Source organism: Columba livia, chromosome 1, assembly GCF_036013475.1.
Source record: "Columba livia isolate bColLiv1 breed racing homer chromosome 1, bColLiv1.pat.W.v2, whole genome shotgun sequence".
NCBI lineage: Eukaryota > Metazoa > Chordata > Aves > Columbiformes > Columbidae > Columba > Columba livia.
The window spans coordinates 74,458,162-74,484,084 of NC_088602.1; the positions used below are offsets into that span (position 1 = coordinate 74,458,162).

Genomic DNA, 25,923 nt, shown 5'->3' on the forward strand with positions numbered 1-25,923 from the left:
TCCATACTCTGCTCCTGTACTGCCTGCTTTGTGAAAAAAGACAGATTTCTTTTGGGGGTTGAGAAGTGAAGGAGAGGATACAGGATGGGAGCCTCTTAATGTCTTGTGCTGCCACTACTTCTTAGTGTGTTTTTAGATAAAACCCTACCTGACAGCAGCAGAGATGCCACCGACAGCTGTTAGCTGACAAGCTGGAAAGGTCACCATGCAGGGCCAGGGTGAGCACTGAGCACATAAGCTCAATATATGTGTATTGATGGGCTTGTGCAATGCAAGTGTGAGAACAGAGGCAGAATTAAATCCTGAGAGCATCAAATTTATGTTCTTTCCAGTGTAGACAACCAACTTGGTGTACCTCTTGCAATGGCGTAACCATTTATTTTCTATCCTGTGGGTGTCCGAGTCCTCTCTTTTACTTTAAAGAGGCAACTAGTTATGACTGAGTCAGTTACCACAGATGTTGGTCCAGGAGGGAACGATTCCACAGTTGTAATGGTTTGGTAATTGGCTACAAAAGTAAGAGGTGTTTCTTCAGTGACTATTAAGTAGATCATCCTTAGCAGAAGCTTCTCCCTTTCTCCCTGGAACTAAGCCTAGACCCTTGCCCTAGGCACCTTGATTAATGTGACTTCTGGGGCTGAGTAACACAGTGGGTGTTGGTAATTTAAATGACTCTTTTCAGAGACAATGCCAGCTATGTAGTACGAGGACAAAAAACTCAGTATTTAAGTTGGTCATTTCCATCAGCTGTCATAGGAGATAATTGGAAAATACAAACTAATCTTCATTTTTATCCTGACTTATAGTGCGGTGTGCTTGGATAGATTTGTCAACATGCTATACTGAGGGTAGATAAAAAGGTTTTATGCCCCATACTGGTTTGTGCAGTGGTAGTTACTGTCCAGGCTAGTGCTGACCATGAAGTACGTTATCTGGTGCTGTGCTGTGTAAATCTGATAGTTCTGTGTTTGTTCATGCCTTGAGCAGTGGTTTTTCACAGCCCAGTATACCAGCTTAGCTTATCCATAGGCTGATGACATGAGTGCAGGCATAGAAGTAATGCTCAGCTGGAAGAGCAGTGGTGGTGAGAAGTGCATGAGGTGGGAGGGGGCAGAAGCAGGTGGCAGAGAATGTCAAACTGTGGTGTGTAACTTCTTGGCACTGAAATGTTCCTTTTGAGCTCTGACTCCATTTTGCCCCACTGCAAAATCCAAATAAGAGAAGCATATAACCCTATCTTCTTTGCATGTGGTGATGAGCCTTATACCCTCTTTTATCACTTGCTTTGCAGGTAGGCCTGCCTGTGCTGCCTGAGCATTGTGTAACAAATACACTGTCTAAGAATTGGATATTGTTTTTATACGAAAGTGGCATTGTGACTGTTTAAAGTTCGCCTCTCATCTTATATAACCTTTCAGGAAGTGAATAGTGAGAGCCTGTCAGTATATGCTTGCGGCATGTCAAGTTCTTTCCAGGTTAATGGAAGAGAAGTTAGAGCTTTCACTTGCACAGAAACAGTTAAATCCCGGTGTCCTTTTCCAGCTGCAGAAGAAGGCAGTTATCCTCTGAAATGCCTTCTGCATTTTTAAAATACTTAAGTTCAGTACAGAAGTAAAACAGAACAAAAGGATATTACTTCAAAGTGTTGTTTTGATGTTTTTCCCTTACACATGATTGATGTTGAAAGCCACTGAGCAAGCTCTGAAGCACAGTTTTGATGAACAGACTGCCTAGGACTTGGAGAAAGATTTAGTGATGGATTAATCTCAACAATGTAGCACCTGGTCCATTGTAAGCTAAGTCATTATTTATATACATTTTTTTTTACTCTATAAAAACCAGTGCTCCTTTGGAAGGACTTTTTGCATCCTCCAAGCAAAGAGCTTTTCCTTTGCTTGATGCAGGGAAGCTTATCACAGGCTCTACAGTGCTCAAAGAAGCAATTACTTACTGCTGTTCATCAAAAAGCTGTAACTGCTCCAGTTGTTAACTTGGTTATTAAAAAAAAGCTACTATTCCACTGTAATGAGCACAGTATATAAAGATTATAGGAAATATAAATCTTTTCTTATAATGAAAGAACAATTGCTTAGGCTTTCAAATTGGGAGTTTAAAGGAGTGCCATTAACTTGTCTGAAAATGTTGTTTACAAGCAGCATCTTAGGTTACTGGATCTGAAAACTTAGAAGGAGAAATGCTAATCTCTGCCTTTGTTTTGATATTCTCTTTTGTGTGGGTGGGTCATGGTGGTGTTGCTCATCATTTGCCCAGTACTCTGGTATTTATAAATTTGAATCCTTCTCTCTCCCCCAAACATGGAAGTTGAATGCAGGCTTCTTGGTAATGCTTTCCTCAAGTCCTTAACCTCAAACTCTTGCTGCTTTCCTTCTCCCTGCTCTCCCAGCATTTTGGTATCTGACTTCTCTTTAAACATGCATTTACAGCTTATTTGTTTGGATTTCTTTTAGTTCATGTAATTTCATTTGCAGTCATGTCTCCAAGGACTTGTATACATGCCTCATTGATTGTTGCAATAAACTTAATTTCCACTTGATTATTTGAGGGGAAAACCCAAGAGAATTTTAAAAATAATAAAAGGTTCTGCAGATGCAGGCCTGCCTTGAAGTTAGGATGGTGAGGGACTTTTGAACCTCTTGGTACTTGAACAAGAACTGTATTGATGATCTTCTTGTACGTAAAATCAAAGTTCTGGCTCAGACAATACCAGGTACAAAGCTTTCCAAATAACAAAGCACTTTGATATTTCTGAAGTTAAAATCATTACTATACTGTATGAATAGGTGCCTCCTGGGTATTTTCTATACATAAAGTTACCTTCTTTAGGTTGGTGCTTCTGGGTCTGTCTTTCTTTCTAGCAGTAGTACTTCTGAAAATTCCTTTTGATTGAATATTCAAGCTTTGAAATTATGAAAGTTCCCTCAAAAAGGTTTTTATGAAGTGTAACCAAATAATCTGCTCTTGTTCTTAATTAGCAGGTCTCTGATGATGGGTAATTGCATTCTAGATGAAAGATGTTTGTCAGTTGGGATGTTTCAGACAGAGGCAGTATCATAATAAAAATGGCATTCAGTTTCTGAAACTATGCTATGCCTGAAGAACTGGATAGCTTCAAGGTGCCATTTAGTGTCTTAGTCTGCAGGTACTTTTAGCTAGTGATAAGACCTGTTTAGTGGAAAATTATCTTACTGCAGCATATGAACTACTGTTATGTAAGAGCTGACGGTGTAATCTGTTATGGTATAAAACATTTGTGTATTCAGTTGTTTGGGTGCTTTGAAATTTGACTTATGAATACTTCTCCCATCTACTACTGATCTTGCCTGATACCTCTTCTCTGAAAATATGGGTAATGCACAAGGGGTTGATACAGGAAGTGCTGTCCTCACACAGATGTTTCCATCAGCTCTGGCACTGGGGAGTTCCCAGAACAGTGGTCTGGGTTGGATGCAACCCAGTACAAGTCTGCCTTCACAGACTTGAAGACTGAAATAAATGTGTGTTTTGTTTTGTTTGTTTGTATTTTGTTTGTTTTTTTTTATTTGTGTTGTAATACCTTTGTCTCATTTGAAGTTAACAGGTTTGGGTCAACTGAGCTGCAATAAGTAATTAAACTTGCCCTTGCTCTCTATACATAGATTATGCCTGTGCACTCCAGAAGGATATTCTGCTGCAAGGACGTTTGTATCTCTCTGAAAACTGGCTCTGTTTCCACAGCAACATTTTCCGATGGGAGACCACAGTAAGATCTCTTAGCTCAATTGGATTCCACTTCTTTTTTGTCCTGGACTATCAGGATATGAGAGTCCCTCAAACAAATCCTATCCTGTCAATCTCATGCTAGTAACTTTGCACTGAAAAGAATGAGCCTGCATCCCTGGTGGAAATGCAGATCTGTTGCTCTGTGAAATGTGAGTAGCATTGGAGACATTTGAACGCTGAAGTAAGCCTGCTCAGTCAGTCATTCAGCATAGGAAGGAGGTCAGGAGTTACACTGAAGCTTATCCTTTACATTTCTGCATAATGGTTGGCCTCTCCTTGCCATGGAGAGTTGCTCTATAAAGGATTGTACCATATAATGTTCTCCCATAAGAGCAGGAGCATGATACAGTATATGGTGTTGCCCTGTTCAAAAATTCTCCAATATTGAACCCTGACTTGGTTTAGTCTTTCATGTAAATATCAGCATCTAAGAAGAGCTGAAAAGAATATATAAATGACCTCTGCAAGTTCTCATGTTGTGGTCTATAGCTTTTGAACAGTATGAGCAAAAGTAGATATTGGTGACATGTTGGCCCTCTATTTCTGTCAAATTAGATGAATGAGTTAAAATTTTTGATTCAAGCAGTTGTTGCATCTGCCCTAGAAATAGCATGAGGCAATGAATGGGAGAGGGAAGGTAACCTACTTAATAGGTAATGGAGATGTGTCAAAATGTTCTGCAGCTGTGATACTGCTCATACCTTAAGTTAACCTCTTAAATTCTATGTCATGTGCTCTGAAGTTCACAGGACAGACAACAAATAGCTCATGTTCTTTAGACAAAGGCAGGGTGTAGAAATGCTTTAACTGAAAACTGAGCTTAATTTCATCAGATGGATTTGATGATTGAATGTTTCTTTTAGAGATGAGATTTTAAAAAAATACACCCTTGAATATATAAACTGTGCAAAGACTGATTTCTTTTTTTCCAGCCTAAACAGCATACGTCCTGGTAGCTTGTTCCTGCTTGTCCAGCAGAGTGATATCTTGAGCAAAATGTTAAGGCAATCTGAGCTCATCAGTTACAATGGTAGAGCCAAGTTTTGGGATCTCCTTAGCAGGCTATCTTGATACAGACAGAGAGAGTAAGTGGAGGACCTTCTACACTCACAGGACAAAGCAAGATCCAACTAGATGTTCTTTCTTTCTCTAAGCTGACCAGCAGCACAGCCTTATCTTCAGGAAAAGGAGCTAGGCTGAATGGAAATGGGTCGTTGCAGCCAGTCACACCATACTCTTCTAAACAGGAATGTTCCAAGAACTAATATGCAAGGCAAATGCACCTAAGTAGGAAGATTTCCTTGCAATGTATGGACTGCAAATAAACCTTTGTGAAAATGGACTAGATTGCAAACTTTTGAGAGATGGCATAGCCAAGATAGTCTGTTATCTGATCTCTGTCTTGCCTCATGTATAGTGTACCAACTGGGACCGGCTTTCAGATCTGTGGTTTATATGAGGTTGGGATTGTGCTCTGAATCCTAAAGTGTTGCTGGAGGAGCGCAAGGGAAGAAGAGTGAGCTACTTGCTTCACTGGTCCTAGTGTGAAAGAAAAGGTTACTCTTAAGTCATCTTAACTTGCTTCTACTTTGGAAGGTTTGCTGTCAAGGTTAGCAAGTAGAGACAGTAATTGCCTTTTTGATCTCAACTGAATTGCATCCCAGGGTTCGGGGTTAGAGTTCCTCTTGCTTGCTCTGTGACTTTGTAGATTTTTAGTCTTAACAGTTATTTTTAATATGTCTTATAAAATCTTTTTCTACATAGATTTCTATTGCCTTGAAGGATATCACTTTCATGACAAAGGAGAAGACTGCTCGGCTTATTCCAAATGCCATACAAATAGCAACAAAAGGAGAGAAGGTGAAAACCTGTATTTAAATGTTTGGGGGGTTTTGTTTGTGTGTTTTTTGTCGTTGTTGTTTTTGTAGTTGTTTGTTTGGGGTTTTGGTTTGTGGTTTTTTTTTGGGGGGGTGGGGTTTGGTTTTGTTGTTTGTTAGTTTGGTTTGGTGTTGTGGGGTTTTTTGTGTTGTGTTGGGTTTTTTTAATGATGATGTCTGGGACACAGAGCACTCGTTGTAGTTTTAAGTTTGTATAAGCAACTTCCCTGTCAAACCTTTAAATGTGATTAGGATTAGAAGATGCATTTGGTGTTTTGGTCCCTGTGCATGTTGGCTCGACAGTTGATCTTTAGTGGCAGAATCCTCTAGTAGTGTTGATGCAGTAATGAGAAAGTAAGGAAGATTTTGTCCCACTGATACTCAAAGGAAAGCCGTTTGAAAACTAAAAGTTCAGGGCATTAGTTCAGAACTTATGTTCTTGAGTTTGATATTTTTGCAATCTTGCTGGATTTAAAGTGCACCTGGAAGAAAACTACTGGGAACAAAAGGGCTGCGATATCATGGATTTCGAGTAACGGAGAAATCTACCCATACAACATGCAATTTTGTATTCTGGGAGGTGTAGTTTTTGGGTGTGTACTCTGAAAAACTGAAAAGTGTGATGCAGAATGTTCTTATGTGCAACACTCTTCATGATATGTGTGTGAATGCCTTGAAAATAATAATTTTTAGCTGAATAGAGAGAATAGGTTTCCAGGGTGAATGTGAAACTGTTCTTTGTGATCAGACTGTGATTCCTTGTATTTGACTGTTCCCTCTCAATTTATTAAATATTAACTTTCATCATCAAGGAAGATAAACTTCTTTCTCTGCTAGGCAAACTTTCAAATGGGAAGGATTTTAATACTGCAAATGATGCATCTAATTTGATCTCCTATTTTAGTTATTTTAATTTCACATCTTCTCATGTGAAAGGATTAGTAAAGGAATATGTAGTGGAAAGATGGAAAGGGCTGTGGCTTGGAAGAAATAGGCATATGTTTGGGGTGGTTTTTTTTGCTTTCTCCCTTTCCCCTCCTCCCTTTTTCCTTCTCCCCACCTCCTATTTGGAAGTGGGAGAAAGATGTAACACTGTAGTTAGTTAAGGGAAAGCTCTTCCTTTATACCAAAGGTACCAATGATTGCAACTGGATGACCAGAAGAGCAATTGTCATTATGAACTATGTGGATATTGGGGAAACTAACACTTACTTACTGCAAGAGATAAAATGTGTGGAGTGTGAGGAATATGAACCCAGGTTTGTTGAATGCAAGAGGAGCATGCCATTGCTGAAATCATTAGGACATTCAAGGTCTCTTGAAAATACTGAGAAATGAGCTTTTTGCACTTTGTTTTTCCTGCAGTTTTTCTTCACATCATTCAGTGCAAGAGACAGAAGCTACCTCAGTATCTTCCGCTTATGGCAGAATGTGTTGCTGGATAAGGTAGGCTTGTAAGTGCTGGTATCTCTGGTTAAGTAACAAAATAATCTTTTTCTAATGTAAGCAGATGTGTCTTTGGAGGTTAGGAGACTACCCTTAGGAAATTAGCTTTTTCTTTCTGACACAGAAATCTAATTTAATTTTCTCCTTCAGCTCCTTGTACTTAAGATCCTAGATAACCTTCACATCCTTTCCTTCTCATGCTGCCCTCTACAACTTTGCTGTTGATGGAGAATTTTCTCTTTGAAGTTAGGTCGCATGCTTCTCTTCACTACCAACTCAAGCAGATGTTAGTAAATTGGCATGCATTTGCTTCACATTTTCTATGGCTAATTTGTGATCAAAAAGGCAAGAGGCTTTTCAGTGAAAGCTTTTTTCTTTTTAAGGGAAAAGCTGAAAGTCACCTTCCCAGATAAGCTAGCTGAACCTTTGCCAACCAACTCATTACAACTCCCCTGACCTTGAATAAATGCAATAAAGGCAGGCTGTATGATATGGAAGTGCATTTTGGCAACTTCTGCTAGTTAGCTTGATTTATATTCCAATTTGTGGACACTTAAGCTAATCTTCTTTCTAAAAATGTACCAACACTTTTGCAGACCATCACTGTAAGTAATGCAGTTTTTGTAAACCAATTTCTTCCTGTTTATGACTCTTGTTTAAATATTTCAACACGGTTGCAACTGAACACTGAAATATCCATATATAACTGCACTACAATAGTCCCTAAAGGTTAAAGCTGTTGTACTACTTATGTATTAATAGTACCCACATGGGTTTTTTGTTAGACAAATTTTAGGGCAGAATAGAGGCACTTTTTGTCAAACAAAAACTGAAAATAAAGGAAAGTGCCATTTAAGGCAAAACCAATGTTTCCTGCAAATCTCTTGTCCCTCATCAAATATAATATTATTTAACTGTAAGATCATAACCATCTTGCCTTGAACCCAGCAGTAGCACTGCAAAAAACCCACAGTGTACTACTAGCTATGTGACCTTGTTTTCTTTTGTTAGGCAACATTATCAGGAATGCTAATTGACTTTGGTTACTTTGTGGTGCTGGAGAGTGAATGTATGGCCATTCAGGTCTACAAGCCTATCCATGTGTCTGGAAGACAGGCAACAAGCTTTTGTGCTGTTCAGTGTTAGTTTTTTTGTGTGCATTTCTACTCTTTGCCATGGAAATGAATGTCACATTAGGAACAATTACTCACTTCAGAGCAGTAACTACAGGATAGATATGAAAGTAGAAGGTTTGGACTGCATGTAAAATGAAATTAAGCCAGCAGGTTTTAGGGACCAGTGCATCTGTGTAGTTTTGGAATTCTCATCATTCTTTCTATCCAATCTTGCTATTAGCTTTCTTATATCCTCGCTGAAGTATGTTGAAAGGCAAGTCTGTTATGTGAACATCTACTTGGAGTTCTCAGTTGTAAAATAGAGTATTACCATGAAGTATACGTAGTTGGTATTGTGGGGTGTTTTTGGTTGGTTGGTTTAGTTTGTTGGTTTTTTTTGATGTGGTGTGTTTGGAGCTGCTTCTTAGAACAGGATTCCTGTTGGATTGAATTCCTGCTTTCCCAATGTATTAGTGATGTCTGATTCTTTGTTAGAATGCATTTTGAGTCACCTGTCAGTCTATGATTCTCCCTTCTTTAACCAAACTAGATCAAGCTATAGAGGGACACTGAGGAGGTGAAAGTAGAATCTGAAGCTGTTAGAGCTGGATCCACTGACTCTGCTAGAATGACAGCTGTCCACTCACCTGTTGCCAAAACAAAGCAGTTGGTGCATCCGAACAGTTTTGTGGCTTTCTTGCCACCCCCCACTATGGCAGGGACAGTATACATTTGAAAGAGATCTCGAACATCTTGAGGCTCCGGCATGGTGTGCAATACCCTGAGTATATGAAACCTTCATGTGGTCAAAATGATCCTTTCAGAATTTGTAAGACTTGTGACAAAAAAACCCAAATCTCACTCTAGAACCAGTTCCAAAAGGAGCTGGTTTTAATGTTTCCTCTGCAGATAGCTAAATATTTTAAAGCCTATGGATAACTTAGTTTTTATTTGGAGTGTATCTGCTAGACCCGGAGATGACATCCAACTGTTATATTATGATATATAGTAATTCTGGTGTTGTAAGAAGTATAACTCTGAGTGCAGCTGCCAATAGTGGTGGTTTGTGCCACCTGAAGGTAAATAATCCCCAATTTGCAGAATTTGGATCCAAGGTATTGTAGTTGCACTTGCTTCAGATCATGTTTGTGCAGAGGTTGCTTTCAGGCTCTGGCCTCTTCAGTGCTTCCTGGGCAGAGATTTCATGTTATGAAGTCTTACCTCTGAAGAGTGACCCTACCTTCTTTACCTGATATACCTGAAGCTTTGGTGTTCTGCAGAACCTCTCAGTAGGGTCAGCATGCCCTTTCCCAGATCTCCATCTTGTGGCCATTCTGCCTTGTACTTCTTAAGTGTTGCGTGCCCTAAACAGCTGAGCAAGGAGTCTTCTGGAAAGTCTGCCTTTCTGTTAGAAATTACTTGCTGTTTACTTTGTGTTGTGTAAGGGAAAACAGTAAATGGTTATATGCTATTCCATGCCTAAACCTACTTAGGCCTTGAGGATGTTCTCCCTCAGCTTGGAGCCACTGTTCTGATAGGACTCCTGGTCCACTTATCTGAGTTGTAATTTTCTAGCTCATAGCTGCTTCTTCAGATCTTCCTCAGAGTACAATACTGTGCATTTGGTGCCCTTCAACTTTGGATCCTCTGGGAATCAGTGAGTACCTTCCTCTTATGATGGTCGTTTCTTAAGCTATGTTTTTCAAAATATCCATGTAAATACTTTTTCTTTAAAGGAAAATTCTAGTTTGTTTTTTTTTTTTTTTTTTTCCTATTACAAAATGTGCTCAGAGTCTCTTAGGCTTTTACTTTGCCATTGTTTTTTAAATGGTCCTGGTCAAAGGGGAAGCATCATGGAAAATAAGGAGTCATTAATGTGGGTCTGGAAGAGACATGATACCAGCCTTGATAAAACAGATAGCTGCTTCCACATCCACTAAGGCTTTCAATAATACATCAGTTTATAAAATCAGCCAAAATTCCTGTTTTGTAAAAGACTTTTCAGATTGGTGAAACAAGTTTACTGTCAATAGCAGCGATCAGTAAAAGGAATTACGTTTATACTTTTGCTTTATTCTTCTAAAGATTATAGGTGTCAAATATCCTTTCAGTTTAAGGGAGAAGGAACCAATTAAAATCTAATTAGGCAGGTCATTCAAATCCCGAACAAACACAGTGCTCCTTATTTCTAGTGGAACAAGATCTTAACTTAATTGGTCTCAATTCCCATGAGTCCTCTTCCTTGGAGTTGGATTTATTTTCCTGTTGTTGTTCTTATGCTTTGCTGGGTAGAGATTTGCACCTGTCTCCAGAGACATTTTAGCAGGTAAGTCTAGAGGTGTGAGAAGGAACCAGAATTTCCGATGAGCTGTGCTTCTTGTGACAAACGTGAAACCAGGACAGCAATTTGGCCTTCCCTGGCAGCTTCTCAGGAAGTTTGTGAAAAGGAGATGTTTATTTGCACCTTTGTGTGCAATGGAGGGTTGTTTTACCGATCAAAGAAGGCTTGAGTTGTTGGGCAGTTAGAGCGGAGCTTGATGTTTTCCCTTGGGAACAAGCGATCAGACAGACTGCCACATCAGAGTTGCCTGGTGGGTGTGTGGTGTGTGTCTGGGGGGTTGTCTCTGGAGTAAACCTGTACAGAGTGTCGTGTTCTTATTTCTGCATCTGTCCATAGGGGGTAAAAATTGGTGTCTTTGCTTATGTTGGTACTATTCTGTAGTACTGCTTGTGCCATGCCACCACTTCGTTTAGCACGAAACCAAGTATTGGTGTCTTATGATGTGTTATTGAAAACACAAAAATGTATCCTGGCTGCTTCTTGTAGCCTTTACTTCTGTATACAGAGAGAACTGAGCGGGGGAAAAGATGGTGTAGACAATCAGCTTGAGTGGGCAAAGTAATTCATGTTTAGATTCAGCCTTTCAAGCTTCAGAGCTTCTGAAACCATCCTCTCAGAAGCAGAAGTCTGACCCAGAAAATTTGTGCCTTCCTTTGCCTTCAGAACTAATCCTTTCTGATACAATAAAGCAAGTCTGGTTTGATCTTGGGCTGTGACCATTAACAACTAATTATGTCTAGCTGAGGTAGGAATAATTGAGCAGAGTGCAAGAATCCTGTTTTAGAAGCAGAAGTTGGTAACATCGATTCATAAAACCACAGGAAACAGCTTTATAGATTCCTAAAATGCATAGCTTGAAGTTTCTGTGCTTTCCTTCAAGCTGTTGAGCTTTCTGTGCAAGGGCAGTCTGATTTGCCCACAGACTGGTGCAGAACATGCTGGTGAATTTAATTAGCGACTTCAGCTATTTCCCAGTTATTTTATTATGGTTGGAAATAAAGGCACTAGCAATGCTGAGCCACGGAAGTGAAAGTGGCTTTGTTTCTGTCCTTTAATTTCTGTTTGAAAGGTGTGCTGTCTAGAGATACATACACCTCAGTCATATTTTGAAACCATGTAATGCCTTCTCATGTTTTAGCCATTAATGCAAACAGCTGTAGGCAGTTGGTTGCGGTTATGAGTTTACAGCTCCAAAAGACATCATGCCTGCGGAAAGTAACGCAGCTGTATGTTGATGCATGTGTTTTTAGCACTACGTTGCTTTGTAGAACAAACCCCCATAGCAGAGGGAGGCTGGTATTAGCTGTTATGACCCTTGCTTTATTATGTGTGTTTTGTGTTTTAATGTTTACTTTGCCCTTGGTAGGATTAAATACCTTGAAACTGATCTCTACCAATAGGATGCTTGTGCCAGCCACCTTCTGAAAAGCCTGAAACCTTGTTCTGCTGGAAAAGAGCTGAGGGAATAACGTGAACTGGGCTGGGTTTGCCCTGACCCTGGCACACTTTCCCCCTCTTTGGCGGGGGAGAGGCTCCCTTGCGATGCAATGCGGGGGTCCCGCACCGAGTGCGCGGGAGCAGAGGGACACCCGTGGCCGTCCTGGCGACGGGGACGGGTGCCCTGGCGATGCCCTCGAGTGCCCCGCTCCCCCTGGGGCCGTCACCGGGGGCCGGCGGCGCCCCGGCCGAGCGGAGGGTAGGGGCTGCCGGGGAAGGCACTGCCACGGTCCTGCTGTCGGGAGCCGCCGCCGGGGGAGCGGGAGGGCGGCCCCGGCTGGGCCCCGCCGCCGAGCAGGAAGTGGGAGTGCGGCGGCGGCGGCCGGCGGGGCCCGGGGTGTCCCGGGAGCGGCGCTGCCCGGCGGGAAACGGCAGGTTTGTCGCGATGCGGGGCGACAGGGGCCCTCTGGGCGGGACACAGCGCGGGGAGTGGGAGAGAGGAGGGGGGTGGGTAGGTGCCGGCGGTCCCGAGGGGAGAGCAGTGAGGGTGCGTATGGTTGTGCATTTGCATTTCTGCTTGTGGGTCAGATGTTTTATGTGTGTCTAAGATTGCAAGTAGTATAACACTCTACAGGTGGAGCAAGGAGGTGGAGGGGATCATTTAAAAGCTCTTTAAATAATGTATGGGTATTTAATGTGATATTTTCATGCAAATAGTAAGCAGCACTTGTGTTACTGCCTCATTAGCACAGGTCTGTTCCCTTGATCAATATGGATTGTGGCTGAGGCACATTTTCCAGTGTCGTGTCTCTTTCTTAAGATTGCTAGTATTGCTGTCAGAGCTCTACTAAATCCCATAACCTTATTTCCTTTCTCTTTCTTTTTTTGTTTGTTTGTTTTTTTGTTGTTTTTTTTTTTTTTGTGTGTTTTTTTTTTTTTTTAAGCCTTTACAGCTGAAGTGGACTTTGAAACTAGTTGCTTACATTACTGATAAGAGTTTGTCATACTACCTCCACTTCCTGACTTTTCTCATGATCTGAGCAAACTTAAATATATCCCAGTAACTGTCAGGATTCATGGAACAGGGCAGAGATATGATAGAGACAAGTTAGTGAGGAATCAAGGTAACACAGTTACTGAGTAAAAGCAACTATTTTATATAAAAGGTGTTTTGCTGTTATTCCAAAAGCAAGGACCTCCTGTCTCACCTTGGCAAAAGGGTTAGTTGGCTGACCTAGACATCACTGTCTGTAGCGACTGAAATGTTAGCCTCTCACCGTTTGTAAAGCACTCTGAGCATCCTGAGGAAACGGGCAAGTATCTATTAAGCTGTTTGCCAAAGATCAAAGAGGGAGTCCCTGGCTGTCTACCAGTTACTGGTTTTCTGCTGTATCAACTGAGATTCAAGGTGGCTACCTTGAAGATATCTGTGAAAACACTGGAGGTGTATGAAGAAGCACGTGGTGGCTACAAGTGTGTTTTCTTGAAATAACAATTCTCATTTCTGATATTATTGGTTAAACAGCAGTGGGTTGGGAATATGGAGTAGACAGGAGTACAGTACCCCAAAATGCTGAAATCCAATCTTGAAATGTGATATCTAAATGCTTTCAGTCCTTGTCAGAATTGAGGTTAAAGGCTGTGGCGTAATTAAAACTTCTTACTGTTTTACTTCTTGTGCCTTACTGTCCTGTACAGTAGCTCTTGACTAGCTTGCTTTCTTTCAGAAGCTGACCAAGCAGGAATTCTGGCAGTTGGTGCACCAGAGCTATGGCTCTGAGCTGGGCTTGAACAGTGAGGAGATGGAGAGCTTCCACTCATCGTCAGAGGACAACGGGCAGCCTCGGTAAGGGGAGGCTATAAAGCTTTATGAAATACTTGGGGAGAAGCAGTGCCCTCTTAAAAATTCTTTTCCCAAAGTGCTGCTGTAGCCTTACTAGAAAGTTTAATCCTGTAGTTAGAGAATGCAAAGGACTGAACTACATAAACTGAGCGTGCATAAAAACCTCATTGTGTTCATTGTCTAAAAGAGTAGGAGCACAGCTGAGGTCCCTTAGTGGAAGGAGATAGGAGGACCTGGTTCTCCCTGGATCTGCTTGGGGATATCAGCAGGGTGGCTTATATAGCAATGTTTTATCATGATGGTGTCTAGTTAGGATCTGTACACCCTTCAACAATATGGAAGGACTGAATGGAATGGAGCTATATATATGTTCAGACACCTTTTCCCCTCCTCTATGGAGACTGCAACACTTGTGTTTTGCTTTTTTCTCCTGATATCTGAGGTCTTAGCTTATTTTTGTATTGTCCTCAGCTTCAGTTAGGAAGCTGGTATAACATAATGGTATGTGGATTTTAAAAAAAAATGTTTGCCTTGATTTTTTTGGAACAAATGTGAACTTACCTATGAACTGCCAGTGTCAATCTAATAATGGGGCTTTAATTTGTGTATATGTATGTAAATAAGTATGGCTCTACAAAACTGAACAATGTCATTTGTGTCTCTCTTCAATCCTGTGTTATCTGAGTATGTTTGTTAGAAAAAAGAATCTAAAGTTTGCTGCAAGTTGCAAAAGATGTCCTATTAAATATTTTTTTTTGGGGGGGGAATGTCCTATTAAAAAAATGAAAAAAATGCACTACTTTGCAAATCTGGAGTAAGGGATGCAGGAAAAAAAAAATTGTCGTCCATTTTCTTGAAACATTTTGTTTCCAAATTTGTTCTAAGCTATCTCCGTTTCCTCTTTTCCAACAGCACTCACTTCTCTCTGCACCGGTGCTTGGTTTTACTAACTTCATGGTCAGAAGCTTAATCTTCTGAGAGGTAGCTAGTGGGAGGAAAACAGCTGGAGTGAATGAGCCAGATGTAGGAAGAATGAGTTGGTAGTTTTTAATATTAGCTGAACAGCCATGGTTTGAATGCAAAAATCACACACGAGAAGCTATCTCCAAAGCTAATCTTCCTTTTTGCTTTGGACAGATCCACCATTTGTGATGATTCTGGAGAAAGGGATGAAAAACTGCCTAAAATGATTGGTTTAGTTCGGGAACCCACGCTTCAGACAGAAGGAGAATCGCTCAATGGCCGCACGTTGCCAGGAGTAAGTGCTGACACAGCCTTTCTTACTGTTTGTAACTGATAAGTATATAGGCTTAACTTGTGTACCTGTGAGCACATATCTGTAATGCATGTGGGAAGTAATCTAAAGAAGCCTGTGAGAATTCATGGTAGTCTAGAAGATAATCAGAAATTTGGGATTAATATCTTCAGGTTTCAATAATATCTCTTCAGTTTGGAAATTAACAAACTTCTGTATAAGAGAACATTGTTGGTGTGAGTTTCAGCCATGTCAAAAGGTCAGTCTGCTGCTGTGAGTACATGAAACCTTTTTGAAACTTAGATTTGTGGAAATATTTCAGAAGGAAGAGTAAAAAAACCCACACTTGGATATAGTAAAGATGAGTTTTCCCTTAATGCCTTGGATTAATGCAACTGAGCAAGCATGGGTGTTTCACTCATGATACTGTATGAATTTATGAAGGTATTTAGCTGGTCGGGAGGGCAAGCACATTAGTAGTGATACGAGGTGTGCTGGATGTACTTGGGGGGTCCTGAAAGGCTATGGACATTTTCTTGTGATTAATGGATACTCCAAGGGAAGTATCTTGCAAAGGCAAATAAAGTGCTTAAGCATTTCTTGTAAAATTCACTAGGTTTGGGTACCTAATTACTGTTTCTGCTTTGGAGAAATTGGAGGTGGAAAAAAGGAGGTACTTGTAATAGTTTTTACTCCCATATAAATATTCTAGGTTTTTGTCACTTGCTGAAAATGATCTGGAGGTTAAGAAGTTTTGCCAAAATCCAAGTTAATGGCTGGAGACTCATACCCAGCAAACAGCACTGGCATTTGTTTGTCAGATGTTAAAAACTTAGTGAATCAGATGATGCATATTCCTCATGGAAATCCTAGCAGTATAAAACAAGATTTTTAGAGAGCTGTGAGAGAGGTCTGTGGATGCTGGTGGAATTTGGGCTCTTTATGATAACTAAAAATCTAGCCAGGTAGTCTTGGTTTGGACTCATAAGTCTTATTTGGAAAAGACCATGTCATGTAAAAATAATTGCTCTTCCTGAAAAAGAAGTTTTGTTTACCATACTGAGTGCCACACCCAGAGGTGTCTCTTACAGGTGCTAAATCTAATTGAGTGTGTTGGTAAGCAGTAATGCCTTGGGATTTGGTTTGTACACAAGGAAAAACTTATAGGATTCTCCCTTGAATAAATGGCTTTTTAAAAGTCCTTTAGTCATAGTGTAAAAATGCAGTCTTGATAAATGTATAACTAAACTGTTTAGATTACTCTTTCAGTGTAACTAAAATACATAATGCTTGTGTACAGCTATGTGTGTAACTTGGCACTTCTCAAGAATATCGACGTATTCTGTACAAGCCCAGGATCACAGCAAATGCTGTAGAAGCACAGGGGGCAATAGGAGGATGCAGTAGTGCTGAGAATGCATTTATCAAAAATGATGGCATTGATGATACAAAACATGTTAAATCATCTTCCAAAGACTGGGGAGAAAGAGACTTGACCCTTTCTTTTCTTGCTGTCATAGGCAAAGTAAGTCTCAAAGGTCTCTACAGGGGGAGACGTGAAATGGTGGAGGTGTTGGCTAGGGTTGCTTGTCCTGTCTTGGAAAAAATATTGTTGATAGCTGTCTGTAGTTGATTAAAGAAAGTCTGCGTGCAACACCAGTTATGGCATGTGTGTTCACAATGTAGGAATCACCTTATTGACTGTCTGAATCAATCCCTCCACCCCATGCAGGGAGACCTTAGAGTCTCCCAATCCTGGGGCCTTCTGTTCCCAGGTTAAAAAGCTGAAAAGCCTTGGCACAGGGCTTAGTGGTACTTTGCTAGCTCAGGAGATAAATGTACACAAGGAAGAAATCATACACCTTTAATTCCAGCTGACAGATCTTAAGATCATTACTCTTTAGGAAAAAGAAAAAAAATAGAAATGAGGAAACTACGTTTGAGTTGATCAATTATTTCAAAAGTTTCGGTATGAATTTACTTGTCCCTAATATCACAAAAGGCTTTCTTTATAGGAGCTGTTGCTCTGGTCTTCTGACTTGAGCCTGACTTTTCTTCTCTGCCCATGGCATAGTGGGACTGCTTTTGTACTGCTGGTGGGAGCTCCACCTGTTCACCAGATCTTCACCAGTTCTTCAAGATACAATGAGAGTTCCTTGGATTTGTGCTGGATCTGTGTCAGTTCTTAGACTGTTTAACCACAACTAGTTCCTTTCAGTCTTCTTTATGTTTTGGTAGAATATTTTTGATATTGAAAGGTTGGGTCTGTACTATTCCTATTGTGTGACTGAATATAACCGTAGGCATGGTTGCTCCTTTCAATAGAAGCATTTGTTAATTGATCTGCTTTCCTGATGCAGTCTCTTTTTTTTTTTGACCTTGAGGGAGTATTTTTGCCTACCTATACTGCAGTCAAATTTATGCCCATCTGTTTTCTATCCACCCACCTTCTACTAATGGCCATCAGTTACACAAAAAAGCAAATGGTCTTTATTTTGAAAAAAGCCAAGGAGTACAGGAAGTACATTATGACTGTTCAAGTAGCAGATGCTCTTGCTTTTTTGAATCGGTGCTGAATAATCTTTAGGGATGATGGTATTGCAGATGAATTTGAACTACTCAGTTGAGAAGGCCTAATCTTATTTATTATTGTCTGTGTACAACTGCATATGGGGGGACTGTACTACCAGCTGTTCTGCTGGAGGCAATGGGAGATTTGGGGAGAGGTTTAGAATGGAAACTATGATTCACAGCTAGTAGCCAAGCTTCTTGAGTGCTGTTTTGAGATGTACAAACCTTGGGCATACAGTCTTACTAGAAATAACTTTTTGAATTGTGCAATGGCATGTAAGCTTAGCCACCAGTTATTATAGTTTAGGGTCAAGAGCTGCATTGTTGATTCAGGATGTTCTGCATATATATTGGAGATGGCAAATGATATTCCATTGCTTTGTTCCTGAGAAGCAACATTTTATAGGTAGAATGGCTGTAGACAGTGTTTTAAAACTTTTTCATTTTTGTCGAAGGGTATTATGGTGCCCTACAAATTAAGAACACCTTCCAACTATATAATTGGTATGATCTAATCTTGCTGGAAAAAAGGGAGGCCCTGTGTATTTCATTGTGCTTCCCCTCAGGATTGTTGGACCCCTTGCTAAACTGGCAAGAAGAAACTAGCCTGATCAATAAAAAGTAAATAATCTGTGTTAATTAATTTATAAATGCTAGTGTTGATGCAGAGAGGGGGACCAAACTGTGCTGGTCAGTGGATGGGGACTAAACTGTCCCTTTTAAGGCAGCTCTATGTATGACAGTACAGATGACCAAGTATGTCACTTGTTACCACATAAAGTGAAAGTTTGAAATAAAGAGGAAGGAAGGTTGAGGTAGGGGAATGAGGGAGAGATTAGTGCTAGACTGTGTGGTAATTGAGCAGATAGAATTTGTGGCTTCCTTTATGTTCCTTTCTTCGACAGTATCTTTCCCTTCTCTTAAGTGGTCTGTGATTATGGATGTTTTTTTCCCCTCCCTCCCCCCTCTTGATTGTTTCAGGTGGAGGAGTCCATAAGTGAGAAGAAAATAAAGAAGAGCCCTCTTCAATCTTCAGAAAGGAAACCTAAGCTAGTCAGGAGCAGGTCTCTAGAAAAGTCTTTGGACCTGAATGAGAATGAAAATCTCCCAGAGAAGAGCAGTGCCTCAGACAGTGAAGAAGGTAAATTTCTTAACAATTGTGATCTGTAAGACAACCTGACTCCGGTGTTCCATCTCACTTGTGGAGCATGTTAGAGAACTTTCTGATCTTATGAAAATTGTTTGCTCATCTGTTTCACAGAATTGCAGCGATAATATCTTATATCTTACTTAGTTTCTAGGGAGAAAAAAAATAATTGTTGGGGGTGTTTAGAATGAAAACAAATTGTGGTTTTGCTTTTTCTCATTTGGTGGGTAAAGAGTTGCTAACAGCTTAACCTAAAAAAAGTTTCTCAACAATGCAGTGGTGTTTGTTCACTTTCTATGCTCTCACAGATATTTCAAATATTTTTCTTTTCTTTGTTTTCACTCTTAGGAACTGAGAGGAAATATTTCAGACTGTTCTCCAGTTTCTGAAAGATTACCCCACCCCCCCCTTCTTTACACTTCTACTTTTTTAAGCCATATGGGCTTTAATGTTATTGGTGGAGTAAGCTGAGGAACTCGCTGAAGGTCTAAACAAGACAGCTTCCCAGCTTTCAGAAGTGTATTGTGCATATTTTGAATCTGGTCTGAAAATAAAAACACCTTAACATGTATCTTGGAGTAGCTTATACTTCATGTGCCAACAAAGTTAGTATATTAATGGATCCTAATATACCGTTCTCACAACTCATCCCTCATTACCCAGTACAACCTGAGAAGAAACTTGGATACCACAGTAGTACAGAGATTGTAACTTGGCTATTATGTGCTTCCTTTCTTCTTCTTACTGTAGGAGAGAGAAGCACAGCTGTATGTTCCATACTGGTTTGGGTATGAGTGTTCCTGCTACATCCTGGGGAGAGAGTAAGGCCAGAGCATGCTTTCTAACCCAGGCTGGATGACAGTGAGACTTGTGCTGAGGTCTGTGGTTGCTTGTTCTGTGGTCCCACAGTTGACAAGTTCTCACTCTTCTAAGTTGAGCTTTTCGCTTACTGCGGGGAACTTTTCTGTGCCAAAGGGCGGCAGTTGTTCAAACAGCTCACTGAAGTTGTGGTGGATGTTATGTTAAAGAGGTGACTGAGGGAGACCTCATGGCAGCTACAGCTTCCTCACAAGGGGAGGAGGAAGGGCAGGCACTGGTCTCTTCTCTCTGGTGACCAATGACAGAACCTGAGGGAATGTCAGGAAGATGTGCCAGGGGAGGTTTAAGTTGGACATTAGGAGAAGGTTCTTCCCCCAGAGGGTGGTGGAGCACTGGAACAGGCTCCCCAGGGAGGTGTCACGGCCCCAAGCCTGACAGTGTTCGAGAAGAGACGGGACAGTGCGCTCAGACACATGGTGTGAACTGTGGGGTTGTTGTATGCAGGGACAGGAGTTGGACTCTGATCGTTGTGGGTCCTTCCAACTCAGGATATCCTATGATTCTGCAATCCCAATCTTGGACTCTGTAAATGCCTTTCAAACAAGGTGTGCACAGTCTGGATTGGTTCCAAAGTTGTATGGTGGTGTGCAAACAAAGGTCAGAAAAGCTCAACAGTAGCAGTGTGTTTAGTAGCAGCTGAATATTTCTTTCATATGCAAAGAGAACTTACTTTAATCACCTGTTGGTGGTAATAGAACAGTTCAGTTAATTGAAGCTGGTTCTTAATCTGGCTGAGAAACTTTGCATCTCGTCTTTTCAGAGTTTGCAGCTGAAGCTGCTTGCAGGTGTCATTATGCTGGGATTGCTGAGGTGTCCAGGAAAGCTTTCAAAGTCATGGATTGAATTGGCTGCCTGCAAGCTGTGGTTGTTGCCTGGGGATATACTTATATTTAAATAACTTTCCTTTTGTTCACCCACACTGCTCCTCTGCTTGAGTGCAGATTCAACTCAGTGCATATCAGGTTGTATCGTTTTTGTGAATATACCTACTTGAACAGGCTGCTGTTTATGCCATACTCCTACACACTTAAAAAGCTTCACAAAGTAATTGTCTATTCCATCACCAGCTTATGTTTTAGAGCAGCAGAAAGTTTTGGCCTTCAGATGTTTTAGTTATCTCCCAGTTTTCCTGTCGTCGTTGTATCACATCTGTCTTCTGTGTCAGGATTTTATTTTTTTATGGCAAAATCTCCAGTGAAACTGATTGAAAATAGTCCTCTTGTCTTTCATGCTGCTGTTTGCTTAAATGATAGCAGTAAAATACTCCCTGTTATGCCTGCATTGGTGATATTGAGTAAATAGAGAATGTTAAACTGGAGATGTCTCTTTAAAAGAGAACTGACTTCATGCTGCTTTTTTAATTTCTCCTCCCTTCCCCAAGACTAGTCTGGCTTTATTCAGAGCAGGTTTTTCTAGTCCCACAACATTAATCTTTTCTCTCAGATTGCCTTCTTCATACTTAGAATATCTTTTTCTTCTGTTTTTCTGTCTGTTTTCTATTGCAGTTGCCCCATACTGTTACAAGGTGAATTCCTTCATGCAAACAAAACTAGCTTTCCCACATGGCAAAGGTTTACCCATGCGATTAATCTCTCTTGTGTCCTCTGGCTCATGTTCAGGCTGCCCATGGAGGTGTCCTAGCAAATAAGGTGAGGGGCAGGCTCAAGACTGTTGTTCTCCAACTCCTGGTCCACCTGACACCCAAAGCTGGGATTCCAGAGCCATGGCAACAATAGTTCCCTTGCTCTAAGCAATTCTCACAGCGCTTACTGGGGGATGAAGGGGTGTGCATCTCACTCTGCACTACTGGCCTATTGACCTACATCTTGGTGCCTTTGTTTGTTTTCATAAATGGAAATAAAAATCTCAAGCCATGAAGAATTTTTGGCTAAGCTAAAATTTAATATCTGTGGTCTTAGTGCTGAATTTCAGAAAACAAATTTTAGTTCAAGCACAGAATAAATATTTCCAAATTAGAGCCAGGAGATTTGAGTTTCCTCAAATGACTTTTGTATGTGGGGTTTCTATATGCATCAACAATGTTCAGCAGCATAGAATACTTCAAAGAAAGAAGGGGGAACCAGGAAACTGAAAACAGTATTTTCTGCTAGAAAGCTTTACTGTATACAGGGACATCATAAATTCCTGATATCTGTGCATAACTTGACAGATTTACTGTATTGTTTCTATTTGTGCTAATAGCCACCATCAATGTGTGGTCTGCAAGAGAGCAGCACTGTGCTGTGAGATTGGTACAGTGGTGACTGGACTTTTCTTGGGATAGGGGATATATGGGGTAGAAAATGTTTGAAGTACGGGGTTGTTGTTAGTTCAGCCCTGTTTGTGTGTGGTGTGTGGTTTTTTTCCTCCTTTTTTCATCAAGTTATTAAATTTTGGATATAAAATGTATGTAAGGAAGAGTAGCCCTGTTATCTTGTTAGCATTTTAATCAAAATACCGATTTTGTTGAATATATACCAATTATTTGTTGCTTTGGGATTTGGAGGATACATGTTTGAGTAATCTAAAGACAAAAGGCATTAAGTTTTTTGTCCTGTGAGCTGGAAAAAGGTAACATTGTCACAGTACTTACTCAGTACCTCCCCAAGTTAATGTTGTACTCAGCCTTTTAAATTATAGGGGAGCTCTTTGATAATGGTTAATGTTGGTGATGCAGTCTTTAAATAGATACTGTCTGGAACGTGTTCACTCTAGGAACTGGTTTTATTGACTTGATTTCAGGTGTGTCTGGTTCAAGGTTCCTACCCGCTTATTCTTCATGCAGCGTGCGATTTTTCCCCATCTGCAGTTGCACGGAAATCCTCAACAGTGCCAAGATTTGTATATATTTTTCTTCTTCTGATCCTCCCCAACTCCATGGAGGGGAAAAATCAGTCATCTTATTAATTTGTTTGATAGCCTCTGCTCTTGTCAGTTCAGCTTTCTTAATTTGCTTGTGGTTTGCGTTAAGCTTTGAGCTATTGGTTGTTAACAGAAATTTTAATAATAATGCTTTCCTGCTCCCGTTCCTCCCCCTCCAGTTTTGTCTCTTCTTGCACTGTAGATGTTTGCAAACCTTTGTAATCACTGCTGCATAATGGTATTATATTCCAACGTTATATCACAGCTTGCCTTGCAGTGATGAAAATAACCTTATGAAGTGCAAGGCAATAGTGGGGGAGGGAACAGACCTGTTTTTCAATAGATACCCTCCTGGACCTGGCACTTTGACTTTTCCTTTTTAGAGAAATGACTAGACAGAAATTGTGTGGGTAAAGCAACTAACAAAGTTTCATATAGACTCATGGGCATTCTCGCTTAAGATTCAGTATGAGGAGGACAGACTTCATACTTGAAGAGTAAAATATCGCAGCAGCAAAGTCTGCATCTTCAGGGCTTTGTGCATATATCATAAGTTGCTGTAGCTTACCAAATGACCTCACATCAGCAGCAACATCGTAGCTGTCCTCAGGTGTTTCAGGTGAACATAAAGTTGTCATTTAGCTAAGCGTCACCAAGGCAAAGGTAGCTTGTATTATCTTGTATTTGCTGAGATACATGTAACTAGCTGTCAAAGCTTACCTGATGACTTGATCATGTGTCTAGGCCCTTTGTATTTTTTTAAAGTGGTAGCAGATTCCTTTGTCATGTCAAGATCCAGCTGAGTAAGACTCAACCAGAGTAACTAGCTTCGAATTACTTGGTAATTTATGTTCCACGCATGTTAGCTGATATGTAGTAGGCAAAGGAGATGTCGGCATCAATATCTGAAGCTTCTTGTCTCTGAGCAAAAGAGAGGAGGTGAGGAGGGCACTCTGAAAGGAGAGGTCTGTCATGTTGAGGTCTGGTTAGCTGAGGTCAAACTTACAGTTCACTTGGACTGCATTTTGCTGGATTTAGGTTCAGCTCTGAGAGGAAATACAGTGAATATAAGCTGAAAAAACAGGCTGAATTTCTGGCTTCCTGTAGAATGTTTCAGCACAGCAGAATCTGTGTTCTGACATGTAATGACTGCATCTTGGCTGGTTGAATAGGCCTCTTAAAACACGTGCTTGCTTTCTGTCCCACCTCACAATTGTGTAGACTTAAAATTGCATAAGCAGAACATGATGTGGGAAGGAAGTCCATCTCTTGTGTGAGCACAAAAGTGTGGCACTCATGCTTCACATTTTTGTAAGCAGAGGTATAACGGGGACTTCGAGCAGGCTAGAAGCAGCACTAGAGTAGAAGTCTGCTCAGTCAGAATTGGATTTCATTAGGGACTGTTGTGGTGTTTGGTTTCTGTATTTGCATTTATCAATACTGACTGCTACCAAGCAGTAATGTTTTAAGTGCAGTAACCTTAGCCTCTCGGCAGCTTGTGACCTATAGCTTGATATTCAGGGTACCTTTGCATTGGTGGCTGGCACTGACCTTTGCTAGCTCTGAGCATTCATTTGTATCAGTTGAAAGGTTAGATGTCCTGCCTTCAGTCTTGCTTCCATAAGATTTGCTTTCAGGCTTTTTGTTTCATTTTAGTGATGTGTGGGGGTGAGGGGGTCTTGTTTGTTTTTTCAGTAATCATAGCTTAGGGTGGACTTGCTTCTGAAGCATAAGCAGATTGAGTTGAGGTTGGCGTAGGAAACTGCTTGCCCTCCAGGATTATAATTCTGTCCCTTATCTCTTGCAAGAGCAGCTGATACAACCACAAAGCTGAGTCATGCCAGCAGCCAACAAGAAGCAGAAATAGCAAAGATCAGTGCTGCAGCCACAGAACATCACTGGGGTGCTTGTTGGTGGTTTTGAAATAGAGAATAGCGATTAAGCATCTTGGTGCACTTTTCAGGACTGCAAAATGGAGCGGAGTACCTCTTGGATTCCTCCCTCCATACCTATTTATAATAGGAGCAGTTCGAGGAACTGTTTGGGAGTCTGTGCCTGGTCTGTTAGACTTTGGAATCAGATGTCGAAAGCAGAATTCTGAAACTAGGCAAAGAAAGAAGAAGGCTAGTATGGATTCATTGTCCTGCTTGCTATGCATGTGTCCTTTGTACAATAGGCATACGTATTAATGAAGACTGCAATAACTTTTTGTCTTGCCTGGTGTTTCCTAAAGGATGAGTAGAATACTGAAAGCAAAACTAAAGGGATGGGACCTTATGATGTTGACTTATCAGTTTATGTTTGCACAGGGAAATGCGGTGGGGGGCTAGAAAATGAACTCTGGACTTCGCTCCTGAAGACAACCTACCTACTAATTATTGCTGGGTTTCTGAGAGTGAGAAACAAACGCTGATGCAAGCTGGGGAAGGAATTGACCTGTAATAAAGCTTGGAATATTATAAAGTTTCTTCATAATAGTGCTCTTTTCTTAACCTGATTTCTCTGCCTTTCCTTAGCAGTGAAGGAGACTGTCTCTGAGAATGATCTCTATGGGAAACTTTTTATAAACAGAGTTTTCCACATCACTGCAGAGAAGATGTTTGAAATCCTTTTTACCAATTCTCACTTCATGCAGAGGTTTTTCAATTCCAGGAGTATAGTAGGTAATATATTCTTCTCCCTTCTGTCCTTGTTGCAAAGTATCCTGAAAATTTTAGCCTCTGAGAAATGTTAAATTGGGCTAAGTTGAATTTTAAATTTCTCCTTGCTTTGAGAAAATGTTGAAGCTTTAAAGTTCCATTATGAGAGAGGATATTTAGAGCTAGCCTGTTTTTTCTGTAGATCAGTCAGGTTTCAGAGTAAAAACATTGTTTCATGGCACTACAAAACTGCACCTTAATGCCTGAATTTTGGGTAGGCTGTTAAGTCGATGCATGCTATGGTATATTTCTGATGGCATTGTGTCCCAGAAATAGTGAAATGTGTATGGCTGGCACACAGGCAAAATCATTGCATCCTCCTAAATGATACTCACGGGCTTTAATTTTCTGGATGAGTAAATTTTCTTCACTGAGATCATAAGAACAGAAAATTAAGTCAAGGAAGGCAAAGTGACAAAAGCTTTCGATAATGTTAAATGAATCTATTCAACTTTAAACAAATGGGAAATGACATTATTTCATTTAATTGCTTATTCTTTTCCCCACCCTCAAGTCTCTTTCAGTAGACTCAGGTTCAGTTACTTAGTGCCTCGCCTTTGTTTGTCAGTGAACTAGTTTCCCCCTTTCCTGCAAAAACTGCGACCATTTGGAATCCATTTTCTGTCTGTCTCCCCACTACTGTTCTTAAACTGTTAAGGTATTAAAGGGTA

General features: G+C 40.6%; 1 protein-coding gene across 12 annotated transcripts in view; it reads left to right on the forward strand.

Moving 5' to 3' along the window:
- The window catches only part of GRAMD1C (GRAM domain containing 1C), a 54,855-nt gene that overhangs the window by 19,439 nt on the left and 9,493 nt on the right, over positions 1 to 25,923 (forward strand). For 5 of the 12 annotated variants that reach the window (XR_010472600.1, XM_065062906.1, XM_065062881.1 and 2 more), the window contains exons 4-10: positions 3,657 to 3,760; positions 5,545 to 5,640; positions 7,023 to 7,103; positions 13,724 to 13,842; positions 14,977 to 15,097; positions 18,647 to 18,806; positions 25,070 to 25,216. Coding sequence is in view for 11 of the 12 variants with exons in the window: in XM_065062906.1 (XP_064918978.1) it covers positions 3,657 to 3,760; positions 5,545 to 5,640; positions 7,023 to 7,103; positions 13,724 to 13,842; positions 14,977 to 15,097; positions 18,647 to 18,806; positions 25,070 to 25,216 (828 nt within the window). In the remaining variant the exon portion in view is untranslated. Of the gene's footprint in view, positions 1 to 3,656; positions 3,761 to 5,544; positions 5,641 to 7,022; positions 7,104 to 10,001; positions 12,432 to 13,723; positions 13,843 to 14,976; positions 15,098 to 18,646; positions 18,807 to 25,069; positions 25,217 to 25,923 lie in introns of those variants that run through there. The other 7 variants (XM_065062914.1, XM_065062889.1, XM_065062923.1 and 4 more) reach the window with 5 other exon arrangements.